The 21988-nt window shown below is 35.3% G+C and overlaps 1 protein-coding gene and 1 pseudogene across 1 annotated transcript; both read left to right on the top strand.

Annotated features, from left to right (window-relative positions):
* The first annotated feature begins 10957 nt into the window (after positions 1 to 10957).
* On the top strand, positions 10958 to 11887 carry LOC101592831 (olfactory receptor Olfr180-like). The gene has a single exon (XM_012515879.1). It carries the CDS (start codon positions 10958 to 10960, stop codon positions 11885 to 11887), a length of 930 nt encoding a protein of 309 aa, XP_012371333.1.
* A 1958-nt stretch (positions 11888 to 13845) lies between these two features.
* On the top strand, positions 13846 to 15155 carry LOC101592449 (annotated as a pseudogene).
* The last annotated feature ends 6833 nt before the right edge of the window (positions 15156 to 21988 follow it).

Here is a 21988-nt window from a genome sequence, read left to right as displayed (position 1 = left end):
TAGGGACTTAAAGTTCAACATATCAATATTTGATTTAAAATAACTGTTCCATATTATGCCTAAGATGTTTGATATGCAGAAAAATAGTGAGGTTCTGCTTAACAGCCTAAGTTGTTTGATAATATCAATAAGCTTGTGTTCTGGATGGTTAACAACCTAAGTTTGCAGACCAAAATTAGAGAAAAAGGAGGGCTGGAAGGAAAGCCAACATTTTGACCCTAGCCTTCTAAGGTCAATTAAGACCCATTACATATGAGAACTTGTACTGTAACATCATGTAACTCGGTAGTGTCCCAAATTTTCTGATCAAGGAGATTATGGGTACAAAGAAGAAAGTGATTGATGATGTAGAGTGTGCCTAAGGAGAGTCACGTGGAGAGAGAACATTCTCTGAGGCTTTCACAGAGAGCACATTGGCCAAGCAATGGCTGTGACTCATCCACATGGCTGACACTGACAAAGGTTCTACAATCGGAGGTACAGGATCACAGGATAAATCCTGAGGGGATTTCACAGACCTTATCAGACCCAAAAGCTACAACTCTTGTTGCATAGGTCCTGCTTTACCTTGGTCTTAACCATCCAGAAGAAAAGTATAAAAACAAAATATAAGAAGTAAAGCCATGCTGTTATATTGAGCTGTGGAGGACTCAGGTCATCAATTTCTGTCATTGCCAGCGAAGTGGAAGACCCAGTACTATTGTAGGCTGCTGGACTCTTTTGGAATGTTTTGCTGAGTTTACACAGCTACAATATTCAAATAATGGAACTTAACGAAAAAAAAGGAATACAGATCAATGTCCATTTTGTATCTGTATGTTCAGAGAGATTGGGATAGATATATTGTTACATTTTCTTAATGAATAGAATGATTTGTTTAAATGGTGTTTGTAAATGGGATGTCGGGTCCGCATCTTGTACAGCAATTAACCACTAGCAAGAATTATGCATTGTGTTAATTATTGAAATCGTCCTACCGATTTGATTTGAAACTGTCTCATTGATATTTGTTTATCAATAAAATTATGGCAAAAAATAAAATGAAAAAATTACAAGCATTCAAACATGAGTGATAAATTCGTGCCTGTAGTAAGTATTTTCTTCAACCTGTATTTGATATAATTGTTAGGTCCCATAAGGTATGTTTATTAATTTTATTTTAAAATAATTAATATCTTGTTTTTTTGGTTTGAAATGGAGTGAATACTAGTATGTAAAGTTGAGAGAAACCAAAGGTACTTAAATTCCATAGCAATTCTTATGAGTATAAACAATAAAGAGAACAAGAAATTCTGAATCAGAATAGAGAGTGTTGCACACACTCATGATTTTAGTGGAGATTTTTATTTTCAGAGTTATATTATTTTTTATTTATGAAAGAATACATGACTTATTTTAGACCGAAGAGATAAAAGAGTTGGATTACACTGAAAGTTCCTGAGAAGTCAGTTACATTTATTACAAAAGAGAAATATGTAATCTTCTTTTCCTTAAATCTTCTGCTCTTGGCATGTGAAACCTGGATCACACATCTTTCATTTTTCCATCAAAAAGAAAATCATCCTAGTGTTTAGGGATATAGTCAACACTCAGCTGAAGATTCATGGAAAGAAAGACTCAGCATACCTGTAAAAAGCCTGTCCTCTTGATCATACAACCCAATAGATCTTTCTAATATTTAAACTTTTTTCAGAAAATGTTCTGTATGGAACTGATTAAAACCTAACCGTGACATTCAGGTTTCTGACCTATTGTGTTTGAACATTTATACTCTCAGCTAACACTCACCTTAATCTTGTTTATACAAATAACTTTCCATTTATTTCTACAATAGTGAAGTGCTGACCACTTCACTTTTCACTTTTATGAAATTTTGCACTGCCTCTATTACCTTTCAGTTTTAATAATCCTTCAATAAAAATAGGCAAAGATCATAATCTTACTACAAAGATATAGCGATGGACTTCAGGAATCACATCTAGGGTGTTATCAACTTGTACTATAAATGGTACAAGCTAGAAGATGGATGACAACAACAACATGTGGATGATGAACTGAGCAGAGATTCAAAAGATGGATCAGCATCCAGCAACTTAATTATTATAAGATTTCCTTGTAAAGCTTTAGAGAAATAACTCTTGGTCAAATTTCAAATATAAATTAATTTTATTTAATTTAGTGATATAAATAATATTTTGATTACCATAATAAAATTTACTTGGCATGAATATTATTTATATTTTTATTTGAGTAGCAGTTATTCATATTGAAGTAGTTAGACTTTTTCATAACTTTCTTAGTAAAGCATAAAACAGATTAGAGCCATTTGTAGCACCAATCGTAAAGGTCACCTGATGGAATGCTCAAGACATACCTTCAGTAGACGAAGGTGGCAGGAATGTTCTAACTCATTTTCTTTCTTTCTTAGCTTTTCCCTTTATTTTGCTCTAATATGTTTTTGTTTGTTCTTTTCTGTACTTTTATCTAATACTATTATTTTCCAAATACATTTCCACTACAACTTCTCCTGCTTTTCTCTCTTCCTCATCATTCTTTGACTAATTTTTAAAATTTTAATTGATTCTTTGGTTCATTATTCCTCTATCTGTAGTAAGATAATCATTAAGCTTTATGAATCTTCAGATAATTAAGTCTATGCTAGTAATGCTAAGTACTCATCTATAGTTAGTTTGGAGGTACAGTTGTCTCACTTGTTAGATACTTACTGAATGTCATAATTTGTGTTTCTTAGTGTTTCAGTGTCATTACAGGTTATTTTTCTATGGTTAAGGATAGTACAATGTAGTTTTCTTCTTTTTTGTTTTTTTGGTGGTACTGGGGATTGAACTCATGACCTTGAACTTGCCAGGCAAGCACTTATTCTACTGAGCTATCTCCCCAGCCCAATACAATGTAGTTTTAAGGATGTGTGAATATCCAGTTTGTGCTTGAACTGTTGCTATAGCTGATATTATTGGTATCATAATATATCATAATTGTTACTAATCATTGATTTTTCTCTCTATTCCCGTGTCTGGAATTCCTTTGTGTCACTAACGATAGTGCAGCCCATCCAAGAACCAGGTACTGAGGCTGGTAAACTGTTGCCTCCTTTTCAAAATAAACATAACTGCTTGGATCTCGGCATAGGAACAAATGGAGATATTTACCCATGCACAGAGATTGGATGACTGAAAAGCAGGCATTAGAGAGCTTGCCATAGAAGCAAAAACGGCTTCATTAAATTCAACTTTAAACCTAAGCACAAAAACAACAAAAAACCAAAACAATAGAAACATGAGCTAATCCATGAGGCATCAAAGGGGAAGAAATAAAAAAATGCAAAGTTACAATATTAAAATGTATAAGAGGAGACTAAAAACAGATCAATATTGTGCTATGTGAGCTCAAAGAATGTACACATCAATTCATAATGGATGTAATAAAAGTTCCACAAGTTCACAGAAGACTCTAATGAAAAGGTAGCTGAGCCAAACACAATGATACAAAAAACAGCTTAACAAAACTTGGAATACATAAAAAGAAATGAAACGAAAATTGAGGTGATTAAAAATTCTATTGAATGTCTAGGCTGCTGAGGTGAGTAATGTGAGGATAGAATATGAGAACTAGAGGACAAAATAGATGTCAGAAATAGATTCAGGGATACCTTGAAAAATAAGACAACATGAAAAATTGATCCAATAGCTGCTAGATGTTGTAAAGAAGACTGACCTAAGATAAAAAGGAATTAGTGAAAAAACTGGAAAACAACAAAAATGACCGCCAAGTTATTGACAAATATGGCAGCAAAAATGTTCAAAGCTGGGGAAACCATTGAACATGCAGTTAAATAAGACACACAGAACTCCAAATAGTCATGATCAAGAAATAATATCTGCACAGCATATCAGAGATGAAACACCCAGAAGTTGAATAGAAAGAACAAATTTTGAAAGATGTTAGAGAGGAAAATCCAGTAGAGTTACAGTAGAATTGTCAACCAAAATTTAGAGACCAGAATAGCTTGAATTTAAATGTTTTAAATGCTAAAACAACTGATATATCCTGCAAAATATCTTTCAAGATTGATGGAGAAATGAGGTGTGTCACTTCAAAGAGTAACTTAAGAAATTTATGATCATGAATCTAGCACTCCAAAAATATTCTTGAGATAGTCTAGAAAGAAATAATGATACAAACATTCCAGAAAATCTAGCAGAATGAATACATTAATCAGAGTGAATTTTTAAGTTGAAGAAGAAAAAATTGAATCAATAGCAGGAAAGTCAGGCAGTGACAGTAATAAGACCATACCTTTTAGAAATAACTCTCAGTGTGAGTGATATCAATTCCCCAAACAAAAGAGAAAAATTTACAGTAACATTAAAAAGTCAGTTTTGTTTATATACAAGAGACACATAAATCATAGATTTATGGCCCTGGTGGAATGCTTTCTCAGTCTGTGTCTTGTTTCTTTGAAAGTGATTTGCTGACTTTATTTTGTGGGGCTATTATGAACTATATGTGGAGATATGCATTGTACAGTTCAAAAATATCATGTTGTGCTACTTAATATAACACCTTTTTGTCTTAAAGTATTTGATATGAAGAAAAATATTTGCACTCCTAGAGATTTTAGTCTTTTAGCTTTTTATATTAAACTTAGAATCAATTTTAAACTGTGATTTTTGTTACACACAAATGATTTTTGTACAGGATTATACATGGAGAAAATATTTTTATCCTTTGGATATATAGTAGGGAGAGAATTTTCTGGTTCAAATGATAATTCTATGTTTAGTTTTTTGAGGAAATGCCACCATGGTTCCAAAGTAGCTGCATCATTTTATGTTCCCAATAATGGTACAGGAGGGTTCTAGTTTTGCTGCATCCAACATTTGTTATTTCTGTCCTTTTAAGAATTACACATTATAGTTTATAGTATGTCAATGTGATTCAGATTTGCATTTCATTGCTACTAAAGAAAAATCTAGTCCTGTAAGATGAACTACCTGATGCTTTAATAAATTGCTTTTGGAAAAATTAAATATACACATGCTATAGTAGGAAATTGATTCCTCATTTATAAGCAAAAATAAAATCAACTCAAAATTGATGGAATATACTAAATTTAACACATGAAATGGTGAAATATACTAATAAAATCACAGGAAGAAACTTAACATTGATCTTCACAATAAATTTTATAAATGACAAGAAAAGCACAGAGGAAAATATGGTGGCACACACTTATAATTCCACCACTAGAAGGGAGGAGGCAGGAAGGACCTTCTGAGTTGCAGTCCAGCCTCTGCTACATTGTGAATTCAAGGCTAGCTTGAAGTGCGTACTGAAACCTAATCTTAAAATGAGAGCCCCCAAAGCACAAAGAATAAAAGCAAAAAGAAACAAATACAATTGAATAAAAACAAACTTCTGCACAGTTTTGGAAAAAACAAAGAAATGAAGAGCCTGTCTATGGAAGATGACAAAATGTTTGAAAACCTACATGTCTACATGTGTTTAAAATCTAAGTACATGTAGAACTTGTATATCTTCATAGCAAAAAGGGAAAGGAAAGGAACAAAAACAGAAACATTAAAATTGACTACAATAATTTCAGAAATATTTCTTGTTTTAAACTTTTGTTGGTGGAAACCAGGGATTGAAATCCAGCCCTTGTGGTTGCCAGAGAAGTGCTTATTCTACTGAGCCATCTCCTTGGCTATAATAAATATTTCTTAAAAGTATAAATAAGCATAAAATATACAAAGCGACACTCAATGTCTGTATTCATCAGGAAAATACCAATCCAAATCACAATGTATATTTGTAACTCTGGGGATGACTATGATCAAAAAGTTGGGATAACAGGTTTAAACATGAGAAAAGGATACATAGATGCATTCACCATGAGAATGTAAATTTGTAGAGCCATAATGGAAAATAGTATAGAGCTGCTTAGGAAGCTTAAAAATACAACTATCGCATGTCCCAATTATCCTAATTCTAGAGTTATATCACAAAGAAAGACAATTGGCATATTACTGCTTTCATTTTCATTACAGCAGCACTAACCTTAGCCAGTGAATAGACCTGCACATATAACAATAGATGAATGGAAAAAGAAGCAATGAAACATATCATATGTATATGTGTCTTCCATGTAGTATTCAATCTTCAAAATTCAATAAATCCTGTCACATGTGACAGCAAGAGTGAATATTGAGAATATTACACCAGTGAAATAAGCCTGTCACTGAAGAACAAATACCATATGACTCCAGTAGTATATGATACATAAAATATTACAAATCAGAGGCAAAGCAAAATGTGATTTGTCAGTGGCTGAGCAGAAAGAAATCAGGTATTTCTATGCAATGATAACAGCTAAGATGATTAGATGAGAGGTCTCCTGTACTTACAGTTCATAATACTATTGACATTTGTCCATTGGCTTTCTATCTTGCATGCTACTGAATTTGTTTACTAATTGTAGGACCTTCTCAGAGGAGGTTTTTGGGACTTCCAGTTAGAGTACCATGTCATCTGCAAATAATGACAGATTAACTTCTTCTTTACCTATTCTTATTACTTTTATTTTCATATCATTTCTAATGGCTCTAGTTAATGATTCCAGAACTATATTAAATAGGAGTGGTGATAGAGGACATCCTTGTTTTATATATTATCTAAGAGTAAAAGATTTCAGGTTTTCCTCATTTAGTATTATAATTGCAGTTGAATTGCATAGATGGTTTTTATCAGATTGAGGTACAAGGCATTGATTCCAATTTTCTATAGGGTTTTGATCACAAATGAGTGTTAGACTTTGTTTAATGCTTCTTCTATATGAGGAAATCAAGCCATCTGAGAATTAAACAAAACTTTCCTACAAAGAACTTGTAACTTAATGTGTAAATGAAGCTTAAGAAATCTGTTATCATAAAAGATTACAATCAGTTTGCAAATAGCAATTTGAGGACACTTTTATGTTGGGAATCAAACCACATACAAAATTGGATATCATAGGACTGACAGTAGAGCTCCATGGACTAAGAGCTCGCTTGGGTAAGCACAGGGGCATGGGCTTGATCCTGACCCCACAAGCTGTGCCAGTCCATCCTCTAGGCAGGCTGAGCACTCAGGAGGCACAAATTAGGAGGATCACTATGAGTCTGAGCTGTGTAGTGAAACCCTGAACAAAATCAATCAATCAATCATTCAATCAATTGATCAATAATAATAATTTGGATAACATTCAGATGGATGAACACATCAAAAGAATTTAATCTGAGTAATAAACTCAATAAACAACATTGATGTGTAGTGCATTGAGAAATAGAGAAGTGATGAGAATACCTCTGGAGGTGGATTCTTAAAGGTGGCATGTAGGGAAAACATCATGCATGATACAAACCCAGCCCTTGAACCTACCAAGATAAAGGACAGAGGGTTGGTCTGAACAATAAGAAGGAACCAAAAAAATTTAGGGCTCAAAATTATAACTATACTATGGAAAGAACAGATTTGGGAGGCCAGTTGAAAAGTAACCTTATTCTGGGGCATAGTTTGGTCCTAGTTTCCTTGTATGGCATGATAAAGCTCTGGGTTATATCCTCAGAACCCTTGCAAACGAAAAAATCCTTATGACTACGACACTAATTATAACAATATCTTCATGGATGTACACTTATCTTTAAGTTCATAGAGTTGCACATATTAAATATCTACAAAATTCACATAAAATTATATTTTAATAATTTTTATCCTGCCTTCATATCACAAATAAATGAAACTAAGGAATAGAATTTTAGAAATTTTTAGATCACAAATATATAAGATTTGTCTCCTTCTTTTTAGGTAATGAAAGGAGTACATTTCTATTGAAAACACCACATTTTTCAACACTTTGTAGATCCAAATCTTTCTTGCAATCTCTGTTCAACTTCTATTTTAAGTAATGAATGGAAAACTTTTCTATTTATGCACTATAGAATAGATACTCTCAAAATCAATCCCTCTTTAATGTTGTTGGGAACCATGCCTCTCACATCAAGAGTCTCTGCAGATACACTCTAATGTCAATGCCAAGCAAATCCCTTTAGAAATAAATGCAAAAATTAATTTTTTCTCTGAGTTTAACTAGATAATTATTGCTGCTGACATATGAATAGAAAGAATATCTTAGAGTTTCATAATTTATTCTCCAGTGCTTTAAAGACCAAAGCTTAAATTATTAATCTCTATTAAAACAATGTCACATGGTCATCCAGACTCTATAAGAAGTTGCTAGCTATGAACTCAAAGTACGATGGTGGTTTTCTAATTTACTTGTGTTATACTTAAACAGGAATATGTGTTTCTGTAAATACCTAATGTTTTTATTGTGTTCATATTTTATTTTTGTTATGTTCATATTTTGTTTTTAGTTTGTCTCTAAATTGAAGATACTATAAAAAGCAATAACAAAACACGATAAGTTTTTCAGTTTGCTGATACTTGGTTGTAAAGCAACATGTTTTATAGCAATTATGCAGGTAGGTTCATGAAAGTTGGGAAATATTAGTGAAATTGATTTCTGATTCACATAAATGATTATATTTTGGAATGGGGAAGAGAACTCTATGCAATACTTTGAAGAAAATAATTTTTGTGGCTAGGGAGTCAGCTCAGTATTGTAAGTGCTTCCATGGCAAGCGCAAGGGCCTGAGTTCAATTCCCGGTTCTCAAAAAAAACAAAATTAAAAGGAAATAATACTCACTGACAAAAAAAGCCCATTTTCAAGAATTTGATAATTATTTTCAGCTGATTTATCCTAACTCTTGCTAAAATAATTCAAAAATGCATTTTTATCATTTTACCAATATTTGTCAAAATATCATAATTCCAAAGAATATTTTAAAAGAAGTATAGTTCTGGAGTATGAACAGAAATTTATTTTATTGACTTGATTATGAGATTTTAATGATAAAAGTTCAGAAAATTCTCTCCCTAATATAGTAGATAGAAAAACAAACAAACAAACAAACAATATAATAAATCCAGTAAGGTAAGAATAAGAAATAAAAATACTAAATATGTTTTTATAACATTGCACTTTGCATAATCATTGCAGATTTTTTTCCAAAGCTGTGTCTCTGAGGTGGGCTAAAACCAATGTCTTTTAGCAATTTCTAGAAGAGGATTAGTATTATTTTGTCTGTCTTATAATGTATAATTTTTCTTCATTTGAAATACTACGATATAATTTTCAAGACTATATCAAATACATAATAAATTTGGGTATTCACTGAACTTCAATAAATATGTGACAGATTGTGAATAGATAAAGTTGCAAACTGAAACACATAAGTGAACCTCTGTGAGACTTAAAAAATAATGAAGACAAGAGTTTCTGCTGAAGGTGTTTCAGGAAGTACAAGATAGTTATTTGTCATAAAAAATATGCATGCTGTGAGTGGACACTTTGTCACCAAGTATTATAATGCTAGATATAAGTAAAGGACCCTTAAAAACTGTGGACACAAAATACTAGGTCAGGGCCAGTGAGATAGCTCAGGGAACTAAAGTGCCTGCTTAGGCAAGAGAAGGGACTGCAGTCCAATCCCTGGCACCACATCCTGTGCCAGCACTGTCCCACAAGGTGGCTTGAGCCAGCCACAGAGTCCAGCTATAGTGATGCATACCTGTAATCTCAGTATGGAGGAGGCTGTAAAGGCATGATCACTACAAGTCTGAACTGCATAGTAAGACCCTAGAATATAAATATAAACATAAATATAAATATAAATATGAATATATATGAAAATGTCAGACAAGAGAGCAGTATGAACCAAAATATGTTAAGCTGAATATAAAATAATTTTATTAAACTTATTGAGAAAATAAAAAGATGGTCTGTTATTCTCCTGTAGTTTTAAGAAATAAATAGATCTTTCTTTAAACTATCCCTTAATGATCTTATTTGGGAAAGGTTAGTAAATTGTGGAAAATATTTCTCAAATTCACAGTTGTTCAGTTTTTAAAAATTCATTTTCTTGCTTGCTTTTTTGCTTTCCTTCTTTCTTTCTTATACAGAATCTTGCTAAGCAGGTCAGACTTGTAGGGTTCTCCTGTATCAGTCTCCCCACTGCTGAGATTACAAAGGTGTGCCATCATGCCCTGTTTCAGGGCCAGCATGGTAGGTAATACCAGGAATTGAACTCAGGCCTTTGTGCTTACCAGGCATGCTCTTAGACCATGCATGGAAGCTATCTCCTCAAACTTAAAAATTCATTTCAAAATGAATCTGATAAGGTTCAAAAACGTGTTTAGTCATTCAGTGTGAAAAACTTCATTCTTATTCAGTTTTTAAAATAGTCATTAAAAAACTGTGTAAAGAACATTTTTTAAAAAAAAAAAGTATGACATAAATCCCATAGGATAAGGTGCAGCACTTGTTGATTGTTCTGTGGAGCTAAACTTACCTTAATTTTTTATATTAGGCAATGGCAAATTACATACACTTAGCAACAGTTTACTGATGGGCATAGGGTAATTCCTGTTGGAAAGCTTTTCCACAGTGGGCACTCACACAAGACCTAGGAATAGGGAATATCCTCTGTGCATATACCATGATGCATGTTTTTTATATGAATTGCCCTACTGTTACTGTGCTAATTTATAGAAGCACTAGATGATATGGGATGATTTGAAGTAGAGAAGTCTTCTCTTTTATACATAAGGTGTTTAGGGTCAGGGATATAGCTCAGCAGCATAAGCATGTGCCTGGCAAGTACAATATTCTCAGTTCAGTCCTGGTACTGGAAAAATAAGTAAGTAAGTAAGTAAGTAAGTAAGTAAGTAAGTAAATAGTAAATATGGGGTAATTACAAGGGATGAGTTAGAAACATTGTTCACATAATCTTAACTAATGTTTTTGCAATTTATATCTCAGCTAGGCAATGAAAAATGGCTCAGGGAAACAAGTCCTTGACAATTGAATTCATTCTCCTAGGATTGACAGATCACCTGTACCAGAAGATCCTTCTGTTTATTCTGTTCTCTGCCATCTACCTCATCACCATGGTGGGGAACCTAGGTTTAGTGGCCTTGATTTACAAGGAGCGTCGGCTTCACACACCAATGTACATCTTTCTGGGAAACCTAGCTCTGATGGATGCCTGCTGTTCCTGCGCTATCACTCCCAAGATGTTACAGAACTTCTTTTCTCAGGACAGAAGGATTTCCCTCTATGAGTGCATGGCACAGTTTTATTTTCTCTGTCTTGCTGAAACTGCAGACTGCTTTCTTCTGGCAGCAATGGCCTATGACCGCTATGTGGCCATATGTAGCCCTCTGCAGTACCACATCATGATGTCAAAGAAACTCTGTATTCACATGGCCATTGGGACCTTCATAGCAAGTAATCTTCATTCTATGATTCACGATGGACTTCTACTAAGGTTAACTTTCTGCAAGTCTAATCAAATTGATCACTTTTTTTGTGATATCCTTCCACTGTATAGACTCTCCTGCACAAGTCTTTTTATTAATGAACTAATGCTATATATTTTTTCCATGCCAATTCAGATAATTACTATTGCCACAGTCTTGATTTCTTACTTCTGCATTCTTTGTACAATTTTCCAAATGAAATCTAAGGAAGGCAGAGGTAAAGCATTCTCTACCTGTGCTTCTCACTTTCTCTCTGTCTCCATATTCTACATTTGTCTTCTCATGTATATGCGTCCATTTGAAAAAGATAATAAAGATATACCAGTGGCAATATTTTATACAATAGTAATTCCATTATTAAATCCTTTTATATATAGCCTGAGAAATAAGGAAGTAATAAATGTTCTTAAAAAATTAATGAGGGCTTTTAATTTTCTTAAATAAGTTTCAACTATAGCAAATTGATTTCAGTTATAAAAATTATTTCATAAAAATGGGCAGAGTAAAAGAATGCTCTGAGTTTTACAAACAACACTTACCTTAAAACTAAGAAGCAGTGCTTTTTAAAATATATTTGAACAGAATTTCAAAATTGAGAAATCTTAATCCATTTTATGCAAACAGAACAAATTAATGAAAACTAAATTGTTTATACTATCTGTCATTACTTTTACGGTATTCTGAGATGGTTCAAGCCTCAATAAATCAGCATAACTTCAAAATTAAAAATTTTAAATATAAAAAGAGCCTTTAAACACTATTTTTATTTAATAGAAAAATTTTATCTGGTCCTAGATAATATGTAAAATATTTAGCATTCCCTAGCACAGAAGTGAAATGATAATCTTGTTTTCTGGAACACTGGTCTGGCAGACAGAAGTGGGTTAGTTTAGAGAAAAAGAACAGAAACAAACTAATTCCAGTAATCTACAACTGATGCAATAAAGTTTCATTTAGGTAAGATTCCAAGAATTAGAAAAGGAAGAGAATGAGAGGAATACACTTGTATTTTGTAGACTAACAATGAATATAGTGAATTGATAAATTTTACTTTTATTTGAAGTACTATTAATACTTTAGTTTTGAAGGCATAAACTGTGCTACATATTACAAAATGTTAAACAGATTTCTTGCATATTGAGCACTCAATAAAAATTAAAATACTTTAATGAAAATATTCTTTATAATGAGATACACCAAATTATTGTTAGTGATTAATTTTTGTTTCTAAGAATTCTGTATTCATTTCCCAGGTAGTAATTTTCCACCCATGTTTATTTGTACTGTTGTTTACAAATAAAATATATTAAAATGTACAAGTGTTTGTGGTAAATAATTTCCTTAAGTGTTGGTAGTATTTTAATACTTGTGTGTGATGCTCATAATCTATAAATATTTTAATTTGAATCACCCTTGTTCATGAGTTTATATGATTATATTTTATTGTCTATAATTTTCTTTTTAATCTGAAGTCCAGTAGTAACCACTATATATTATATTGTCCTGTTTACCTTCTCTTTTATTTCCTTCTCATTTTCTTCCTGAAGTTTTGTTACATCAAACGTTGATGTTCACTTTTCTTCTTCTTTGAGTTAACTGAATATATTGCATGGGCCAATGAATCCTCTTCTCTCCACTACCTGCCCGCACATTAGGGATTGAACCCAAGATCTTCACACTGAGCAACATCTTGAGAACCATTTCTTTTTTTTTTTTTTTTTGCGGACCCGGGGATTGAACTCAGAGGCTTGCGTTTGCCAGTCAAGCGCTTATCCTACTGAGCCATCTCTCCGACCCATTTTGTTTGTTTTGAGACAGGGTCTTGCTGAGTCCTTATGCTGCACAGGCTGTACCTGAACTTTTATCATTCTGCCTCAGCTCTCAGAGTACTGGGATCTTTCAGGTTTACACAAACAAATTCATTGATCTTGATAAACTACATAACTGTGTTAAGAGATTCCTGAAGGTCTGATTGGATTGTTAGAACACTGATTTCATCAAGTGGTTAAGTTTATGATGAGTGCATAGCTGAATGGGTTATTATGAGGGGGCCCAGTTGGAAGGAGTAATGCATGTGAACATGACCTTGGGGCCTATATTTGGTTTCTGACAACTTCCTCTCTGCTCTTCCCATTATTCACATCTATGTTCATTAGGGAGATTGGCCCGGATTTCTCTTCCTGGTTGGTTCTTCTCTGGTTTTATGTGGTAAGATGACACGCACCCTTGTAGGAGTGACATCGGGAGTACTTCTTCCCTTTCAGTTTCATTAAAGAATTTGAGAAGTGGTGGGCTCCTGTAAGCCGGTAGTTGAGGTCCTGAGGGAAGCAGTTGTGAGGGGTTTGTTCATACATTTGCTTTGGTAAACTTCCTATCTATAAAGTCAAAATTTGCTGCTAAAGATGTTGGACCCAGATATCCTCACTGAGGTTCTGGTGGCATTGAAGAGGTTATCCAAGTGCATGATTGGGGGTTTTTATGGCATTGAGCACGTGTTGATCTTGCACATCTTGACTTAGGAACCCTGTGTGAAAGGGGAGGATGTGCTGGAGCCTCAAATTTTATCTGAAGCAACTTCGATCGGTTATGAATAATTTAAAGGGAGATAAGTTCATCAAATGCAGAATGAGAGTACAGACTGCTGCAGATGGGAAAACCACATGCCATAGCTACTACTTTAAAAATATTGTGCTCTTCTTAATGTGGGAAAATACAAACTAGACCACATAAGAAGGAGGATTGAAACAGATGAGATTCTTCCAACCAGGCTTCCTTCCAATGTCCTGTCTGTAGCAGTACTTTCACAGACCTAGAAATTAATCAGCCCTTTGATCCCATGGCAGGATCTTTCCACTGTACATTTTGCCATACAGAAGTAGAAGAAGATGAATTGGCAATGCCCAAACAAGATGCACGCACACTTTTGGCAAGGTTTAATGAACAACATGAGCCCATTTACGCATTTCTTCTGGAGACAGGGGATGTGAACTTGGCCTATGAAATACTTGAGCCAGAACCTACAGAAATCTCAGCCCTGAAACAGAGCAAGGACTGAGCAGCCATTACTACTGGAGTTACTGGCCAAGCAGGAGGTCACCTCCAGGAAGCATGAGCCATCAGAGGGCTCTCCTATGAGGACTGATACACAAAGAATGTTGCCATTAACATGGGTGACCAGGAAGATGTTCACAGTGCCTCTCCTGAGGCGAAATCTTCCAAAGAGAGACACATTTGGCTGAGAAAGAGCACTGTCCAATGAGCATATAGTTCTGAAGAGATGAAAGAAGGTGGCATAGATATGGATGAATTTCAGAAGCATGAGAAAGTCTTCAATGGGCCTGATGATAATGAGGAGACCATGTGAGTGTTCCTCGTTCATGAGAAGAAGACGCCCTCTGCTATGACTGGCTCCATAGGGACAGCTGCTCCTGTGACTGCCACAAATCCCAGTGACTCAAAAATTGAGACCAGTGAGTCAGAGAAGGAGTCTCTGCCCCAGGCAGAGGTGCTGTGGCTGTGCATCCTGGGGGAGAGGATGAGGGAGATGACGAGTTTGAGGAGGTAGCAGTTGACCCCACTGTCATGGTGGCTGGCCACCCATTCTTCTTCAGTGAGGTGAGCCAGAGGAGAGCTCATGGCCCAGATGACACCAAAAGAGTAGGACAGATACATAGCAATGGGAAAACACATGTTTGAGGACCTCTTTGAATGAGTTTTCGCTGCCTGTTCCTCCTTTCTGTCTTGCTAATTTCAAAAAGAAACTCCCTACCTTTGAAGAAAAATGTTTAAGTGACTTGCATTCCCTCTTGATAGAAAGCACCTGTTAATCTTTTTCAAAGAATAATGGAAGAGAAAGTTTGATTTTAATGCCAGAATTTCCCAGAAAGGTAGGTTAGCTGTAGGCATTCTCTTCTCTGCTATTACTGTAGTATTAATATGTTACTGTATTTTCCTTATCTGATTTTTTTCTTTCCTTTTTAAGATGCCCTTTTCTCCCTTCTGAGATGAATAAAGTAAATTCTTTTTGCATACCTACAGAAACCTATTACAATTAATAGCATATTTATAAATTCTTACCAAGGATTCAAACAGTTCCTTATATTATCTGCAAACAAAGCAGCTTTCTGATGGGCAAATCAGTGGCTAGGCAAAAAGAATCATAAAACTCCATGTTTCCCCTCATTAAGACTGGGATCAACATGTAAGGGGAAGTGGGAACATGTGCAGAAGAGCAGAGGATATGTCTGAACCTTGTGATTAGTGTGTAAACCAAATTTGCGTCTTCAGAATAGACCAGACTGGTAGATTCTATGGTTTTGCTTAATGCTTTTTTGGTCTGCATTTTGGATGATACAAAGCAAAGTATGCTTAGTATATCTTTATAAAGAAATTTAAAAAACAGACAAATGACAGAGAATCCATGTAAAGGGTTGAAGAGTGGAGAGCACTGGAAAAAACGCCTTAGAACTGCCAGTGTCTGCTGTGATTTGGAAGTCCTTGAGGTACACCAGAGATGGCCTCACCCCCACTATAGACTTCTTGTCAGTGCTATAAATTAAAGAGGTCATCGCAGCAGAAATAGACACAGACCAACTGACTACCTTCTTCTTTCTCTTTCAACATCTTTTGAAAGCCTTTTTTGGGTCTCTCTCTTGGTCCTTGTCAGATATGGGAGTTTAGAGTACATCCTATATATTGCGAAACATTGTAGCTTCAAGGAATATAGTTTGTTTGGATTTTGATATTTAGTGCAATTTTTATAAATGCAGAACTTTAAAAACAAAGGATAATTATATTTCTTATAATATCATTCTTGCATTGTAATTTTTAAGTATTTATCATTTTGTAGTACATGTGTGAAATTAGGATGGCATCTTCGAGTATCTGAGCATTGTATGAAGTGATATCTCACTTTCTTGGGTTTATTAAGGACTGAATGTTGACAATAACTATTTTATACTAAATAAAATTTGGCAATATCTAGCTGTGTAACATCATGGAGCATAATGAAAATGTATATTCTTATAAAAATAAAACAAGAAAAAAGAATTTGAGCATTTAAGACATTAGATGACTCTAAAGGTGATGAAGAATTCAGCAGTGAAACCACGAGGGCCTTTGTAGATAGGGTTAAAGAGTAGCTTGCCGCAGCTGCTGGAACAGTCTGGATGATCCCAGCTCACGCTTCAAAGTGGAATCCCCCTGCCCAGTGTGTTGTCCAGCTGCCAGCTGTCTACTGTGTGCCCTGCACTAATTCTACTCTGGGACATGGGCAGTGAAGCAGCCCTGGGGGCTGTTCTGCTGCTGCTTTAAGCTCTGAACCCTTTGAAATAAAACTGTGACCCCACCCCACCCCCACAGCTGCTCCACTGTTTGACTGTATGCTGGTCGCCACTCTAGTTCACTCACCAACCATTGACTCGGGTGGGTGGGGGTGGGGAGTTCTCAGGAAGAGTGCCCTCTCGTGTTCTCACTGCTGCTTCCCCTCTACAAGACTTTTCCAGTTCTGGACAACTCTCAGTCTTTGGGTGAGGAGTAAAATTGCTTTTGCGGCCTCCCCATACACCAGGTTAGCTACGCAGCTGCTACAGCTACTCCGTGAGGTCTCTGGTCTGTGGTGGTGAGCTGTTTCTTTTGTAGCAGTGAATTCTGTTTTTTCCTCTGTCAATTCTCTCGTGGTTACTGTGTGACCTGCAGGCCCACTGGTTCCTCTCTGGGCTATATTTTCCAGACTATCAGCACTTAGTCCTGGAGAAACCAAGTTGGAGACATTTGGCAGTCTGCCATTTTTGCAAACCCCATTTCTCTGCTTTTGTTTCCATTATTTCAGTTGAAGATTTGTTCATAATGCATTTTAAAAATACTACTAAAAGATACATTCTGAAACTCATTTTTGCCCATCATGACTTATTCATTTCAGCTATGATAACATCCTGACTTTCTCAATTATTTCTTTTTCTTTTCTTTTCTTTTTTTCTTTTCTTTTCTTTCTTTTCTTTTCTTTTTGGTATTTTAGAGAAGGGTCTACAGGGTGTTCAGGGTCTCACTACTAGATCAGACTTGTAGTGATCCACCTGTTTACAGCGGCTGAAGAGCTGGGATTACAGGCATGCCCTACTACCAGGCCTAGTCACAATTGGTGTCTCAAAATGCTCCGTGGATGGGGCCAGCAAGGCAGGAACCTGCACCTGTTTGCAGATGCCTTAATCCACTGAGCTATTTGGCCAGCCAACTCAACTACTTTTTACAGTTATATTTTTAAAATCAGCTGTAGACATATTAATATTAGTTAAATGGTAGGTTAATTTAACATCACTTTCTTCTCCTTGATATATAATATGATTTTAGATAGCTTGACAATTTTTACTGTGACAAATACTTTCCAAGGCTGAAACAACTTGTATATCACACTTTTATGTTTCAAGCTAATATAAACTTTATTTCATTATTTGTTTAGTTGGATCTGTTATGTGTCTATCAAATATCTTCCTTTAAGATGTGATCATATTGCTGGGTGTGGTGGTGCATGCTTGTAATCCCAGCACTTGGGGGGCTGAAGCAGGAAGATTACAAAGTGAGTTCAAGGCCAGCCTGAGCTGCGCAGTGTAACCTTGTCTCAAAGACACAAAAAAAGAAAAAAAGTGACCATATTAAGAAAGTTGGTGCTTTATTAAACCAGAGACACCTTTCCTCGAGTACTTTGTCTTTCTTCTGAAGTATTGTCAGGACTTTTTCCACTAATGTATTTTTATTAATACACATTGGAAGTACATATTGATTGCATTTACTGTGAGGCGTTTGTTCATGTACATAGAATCTCAAAATTCTTTTATTCTCCTCCCCTTCTATACCTCCCAGCTCTCTCTAACTCCTAATCTCCTTCCCATTTGAAAGAAACTTTCTCCATTTTTTCTTTGCTCCGCTTATAAAAATCCTTTTTCCCTTCCTGCTCTCCCCTTCCATCTCCTGTTCCCCTCCCTTTTGAAAATGATCTCCCTACATCTTATTCTCCTGTTTGTGCTCAATTTATATTTTGAGTTTCTCATATAAGATAAACTATGCAATATTTAAACTTGTGTGTCAATTTATTTCATTTCACATTGTGGTTTGGTTCAAATCTCAGGTGTCCTTCTGAGAATTCTCATTGGTGATATCCTAAGCACGGTACTCTGTTTTTAGGGTCTCTGTCTTCCTCTTAGTGTTTTATCTCATGTATTGCTAAGGAGTGTTGACCCACAGTTTGCAGCCTTTTTTCACACATGAGTCATAATTTGGCTTGTCTAGAATTCTAGATTTGAAATAATTATTTAGCCAAACTCTCAAGTCACTCCTTCTTAGACTCCAGCAAATTGCATTACACTTGCGAAATGGTGTGTTACTCTGAGGCCCATTCAATTGTTTTCTGTCAGATGACTCATAGGAACTTTTCTTTATCCTATGCTTCCTTAATATCATAATGAGGCTTGTTTGGGAATTTTAACATTTTTCTTTTTCTATATAATAATGGTTTCTTTTTATTTTCTCTTTCCCTACCTGGCCTTTTCCTTTTATTTTTATATCCCTTCCCTTTTTCTTTTCTTTCCTTCCCTCTTCCCTTTGCCTTTTGTTTCTCTAGCAACTTTTTTCTATATCTACTTCTTTCTTTATTTCTTTATTTTCTATTTATACCTTAAAATTTTAGTGCAAAAATACCCCTGAGATTTCAACATAGAAAAAACAGTGTATGTAAAACTAATTAATGTTTTTAGTCCTGGCATGTTCATGCACATCTGTAATCCCAACCCTTGAGTGACAGAAAACAGGAGGATTACTATGAGTCTGAGCTGTGAGGTGAGATTCTGCAACCAAAACAAAAAAATACAAAAAAATACTAATTACTGTTTTTCAGAATAATGATCTTTCTAAAATCCTATAAAATTATTAGTTTAAACTGATCATTGTAAATTCCTATATTTAAAACCTTTTCTTACCTTCAGGAAATTATAATTATTATTCTTTCACTGACAGGAACAGTATCTCAACATTTAAAGTTTGTTCATGAATGTTTCTCATGTGACTCCAGAAGTTTCTGATGGATTTTTTTCCTCTCTCATATAAGAAATCAAGGGTAACACTGTGCAAATCACATCTCAGAATGTAACACAAACTTTTCCTGGAGAAGTCACATAAGTAATTATTTTCACTGATTTCCAGACTGTATTTTTTCTGCTTCTTTCAATTACTAAGAAAATAAACCATCCATGTATAAAAATATAAATTTTATTACTCTTGTTACTCATTTCATCATAGTCATACTTATATAGGGAGTGAAATATTGTGCCATTACACACACACACACACACACACACACACACACGTAATATATATATATGTATATATATGTATATATATAAAGTGATCTAATGTATTTGGTATAGCGTCTCACTACACAGCTCAGACTCATAGTGGTCTTCCTCCTGTTTTCAGCCTCCCCAGCACTGGGATTACAGGTGCCTGGACTCAGTCAGCTGCTCAGCATGCCCAGGATCAGGCAGGTATGGGATGTGGTGCTGGGAATTGAACCTTGGTGCCTGAGCTTGCCTATTATTAAACATTTCAAGATTATTAAATATAATCTTGAAATATCTCTGCATCAACATCTAGTAATATTTTCACTAATTCTTTCTTTTAAGAAATCTGTAGAATACAGTATTGTGTGCTTTCTTAACTATGTTCTTACACATATCTATGAGATTCTTGCCAGTAACTCATCTGATATACATTTACTGATTTCTTGATTAATAGCCATTTTGAATTACTTTACTTCAGCACTATATCTTTCAGCTACTTTAAAGCTAGACTTCTGAGGTGTCATCAAATCTGAAAAGCCTTGCAAGATGTGACAAAAACATGTACATTAACATTTGTGACAGACTAATTTGATCCAACATATTAATGTTTCTAAACTATGTAATATTATGCTTGTTGTTTGTCAATATAGATCTTTTAACATACTTTTTAGTAAGTCTTCTGTTATTTTGGATGGTTTGTGGTTTTGTTTTGTCTCCTTTATCTTAATAAACTTACTATACACTCAGTCCCCTTATCTTCATTAATAGTGCTGCTTTTGTTTTGTCTGTTAAAATATTATCCTAATATCAAACTGCAGACCAACCCTTCTTGATACTTTACCTATACTTGATAGCTGAATGAATTCAAGTCCATTCATGATTTGTCCACACTGAGTATCATCTAATCATCATGACCCCAGCTATTAAGAAGCCCCAAGGATAATTCAGAAGGGCATTGACCAACCAACTCCATGTCTTCCCATTACACTATGAATGAATCTACAAATGCCCTCTAGGGGCTGCACTTGCTCTGCACCCCTGACTGGAATGGTGTTTTGACAGACAGTCATAATATCTCTTCCCCATTCTAGGCTATTTGGATATTGCTGCCACTTTTCTGAGGAGTAGTCAGAGGACTGCTCCTGACAGGAAGAGACTGTGATAATACTGGGAACAGATCAGCAACCCTTGCCACTATCCTCAAAATCTCTGAAAGCTGTTGAGCCAGGATCAATTCTGCCTCCATTCCCAGAAACTGCTTGGAGGGGCTGGCAGTCCTGGCTTCAGCCAGTAACTTTCCCAGAAATGTCAGGTGCACTCGGTCAAGCAATTTCTTTCCCCAGAGTTCAGCCAGATATGAGAAATACACTTTAAATTGTTCTAGATGTCTCATATCTTCTTTGATGAACTCAAAATCTTCACTTATTGCAGCTGCTGATGGGATTGTGAGCAAGGATTTGAGGCAGAGTCCACTCAATAGACTTTTTTGAAAGCAATAAGGCACACAGTAGAGCTGGGTGCAGTAAATGCACAAGAAGGCCATCTGTAGGAAAGAAAGAGAAATGGACCTTTTCTATAGGGTTTGAGAGAGGTGGTGTCTCAGTTACTCTTCTCTCATTGCTGGGATAAACACCCGACACCCAAAATGAAGGAAGGAAAACTTTATTTAGCTCACAGTTACTGAAGATTTCAGTCTACACTCAGCTGGCTCCAAGGCAGAGTGGCACAAGGCAGAGAGCAACACTTCATGGTGGTGCAAAGAGCAAGAGGGCTAAGGGAGGAGTAGCATCAACAAGCTAGATTCTCTTCCCTCCTTACATTATAGGACAAATTACCTGCTGCAGGGCAGGTGTAGCACTCATACCCATAGTCTTAATGGATCATTAGTGAATCACAAACTCTCGTAGTGTGCCCCAAGACTGCCTGAGGCTTTTACGGTACAACTAGACACAAATCATAACAGTAAGAGTCATTAGGTAGAAAGGTCTTAGCAAACCACCATAGTCAGGGATTTCTTGATGTTTTGTACCTTAGTTAGCAAAGTCCTTGAGTTATCTGTGGAAATGTTTTGGTGTCTTCAGATGTCTGGATGTTTTCATAAGCTTTCATGCTCCATCTTATCTCTTATGACGTCCTGTCTTCTGAGGTCACCAGTGTTGCACTGAGAACAATGTACTTACTGACAGAGAGATTGGATACTGAGAGTACTGTCCAA

This window comes from Octodon degus, unplaced genomic scaffold (genome assembly GCF_000260255.1).
Source record: "Octodon degus isolate 3935 unplaced genomic scaffold, OctDeg1.0 scaffold00081, whole genome shotgun sequence".
NCBI lineage: Eukaryota > Metazoa > Chordata > Mammalia > Rodentia > Octodontidae > Octodon > Octodon degus.
Note: the sequence above shows the minus strand (reverse complement) of the source record. Positions and strands in the feature narration are given on the sequence as shown.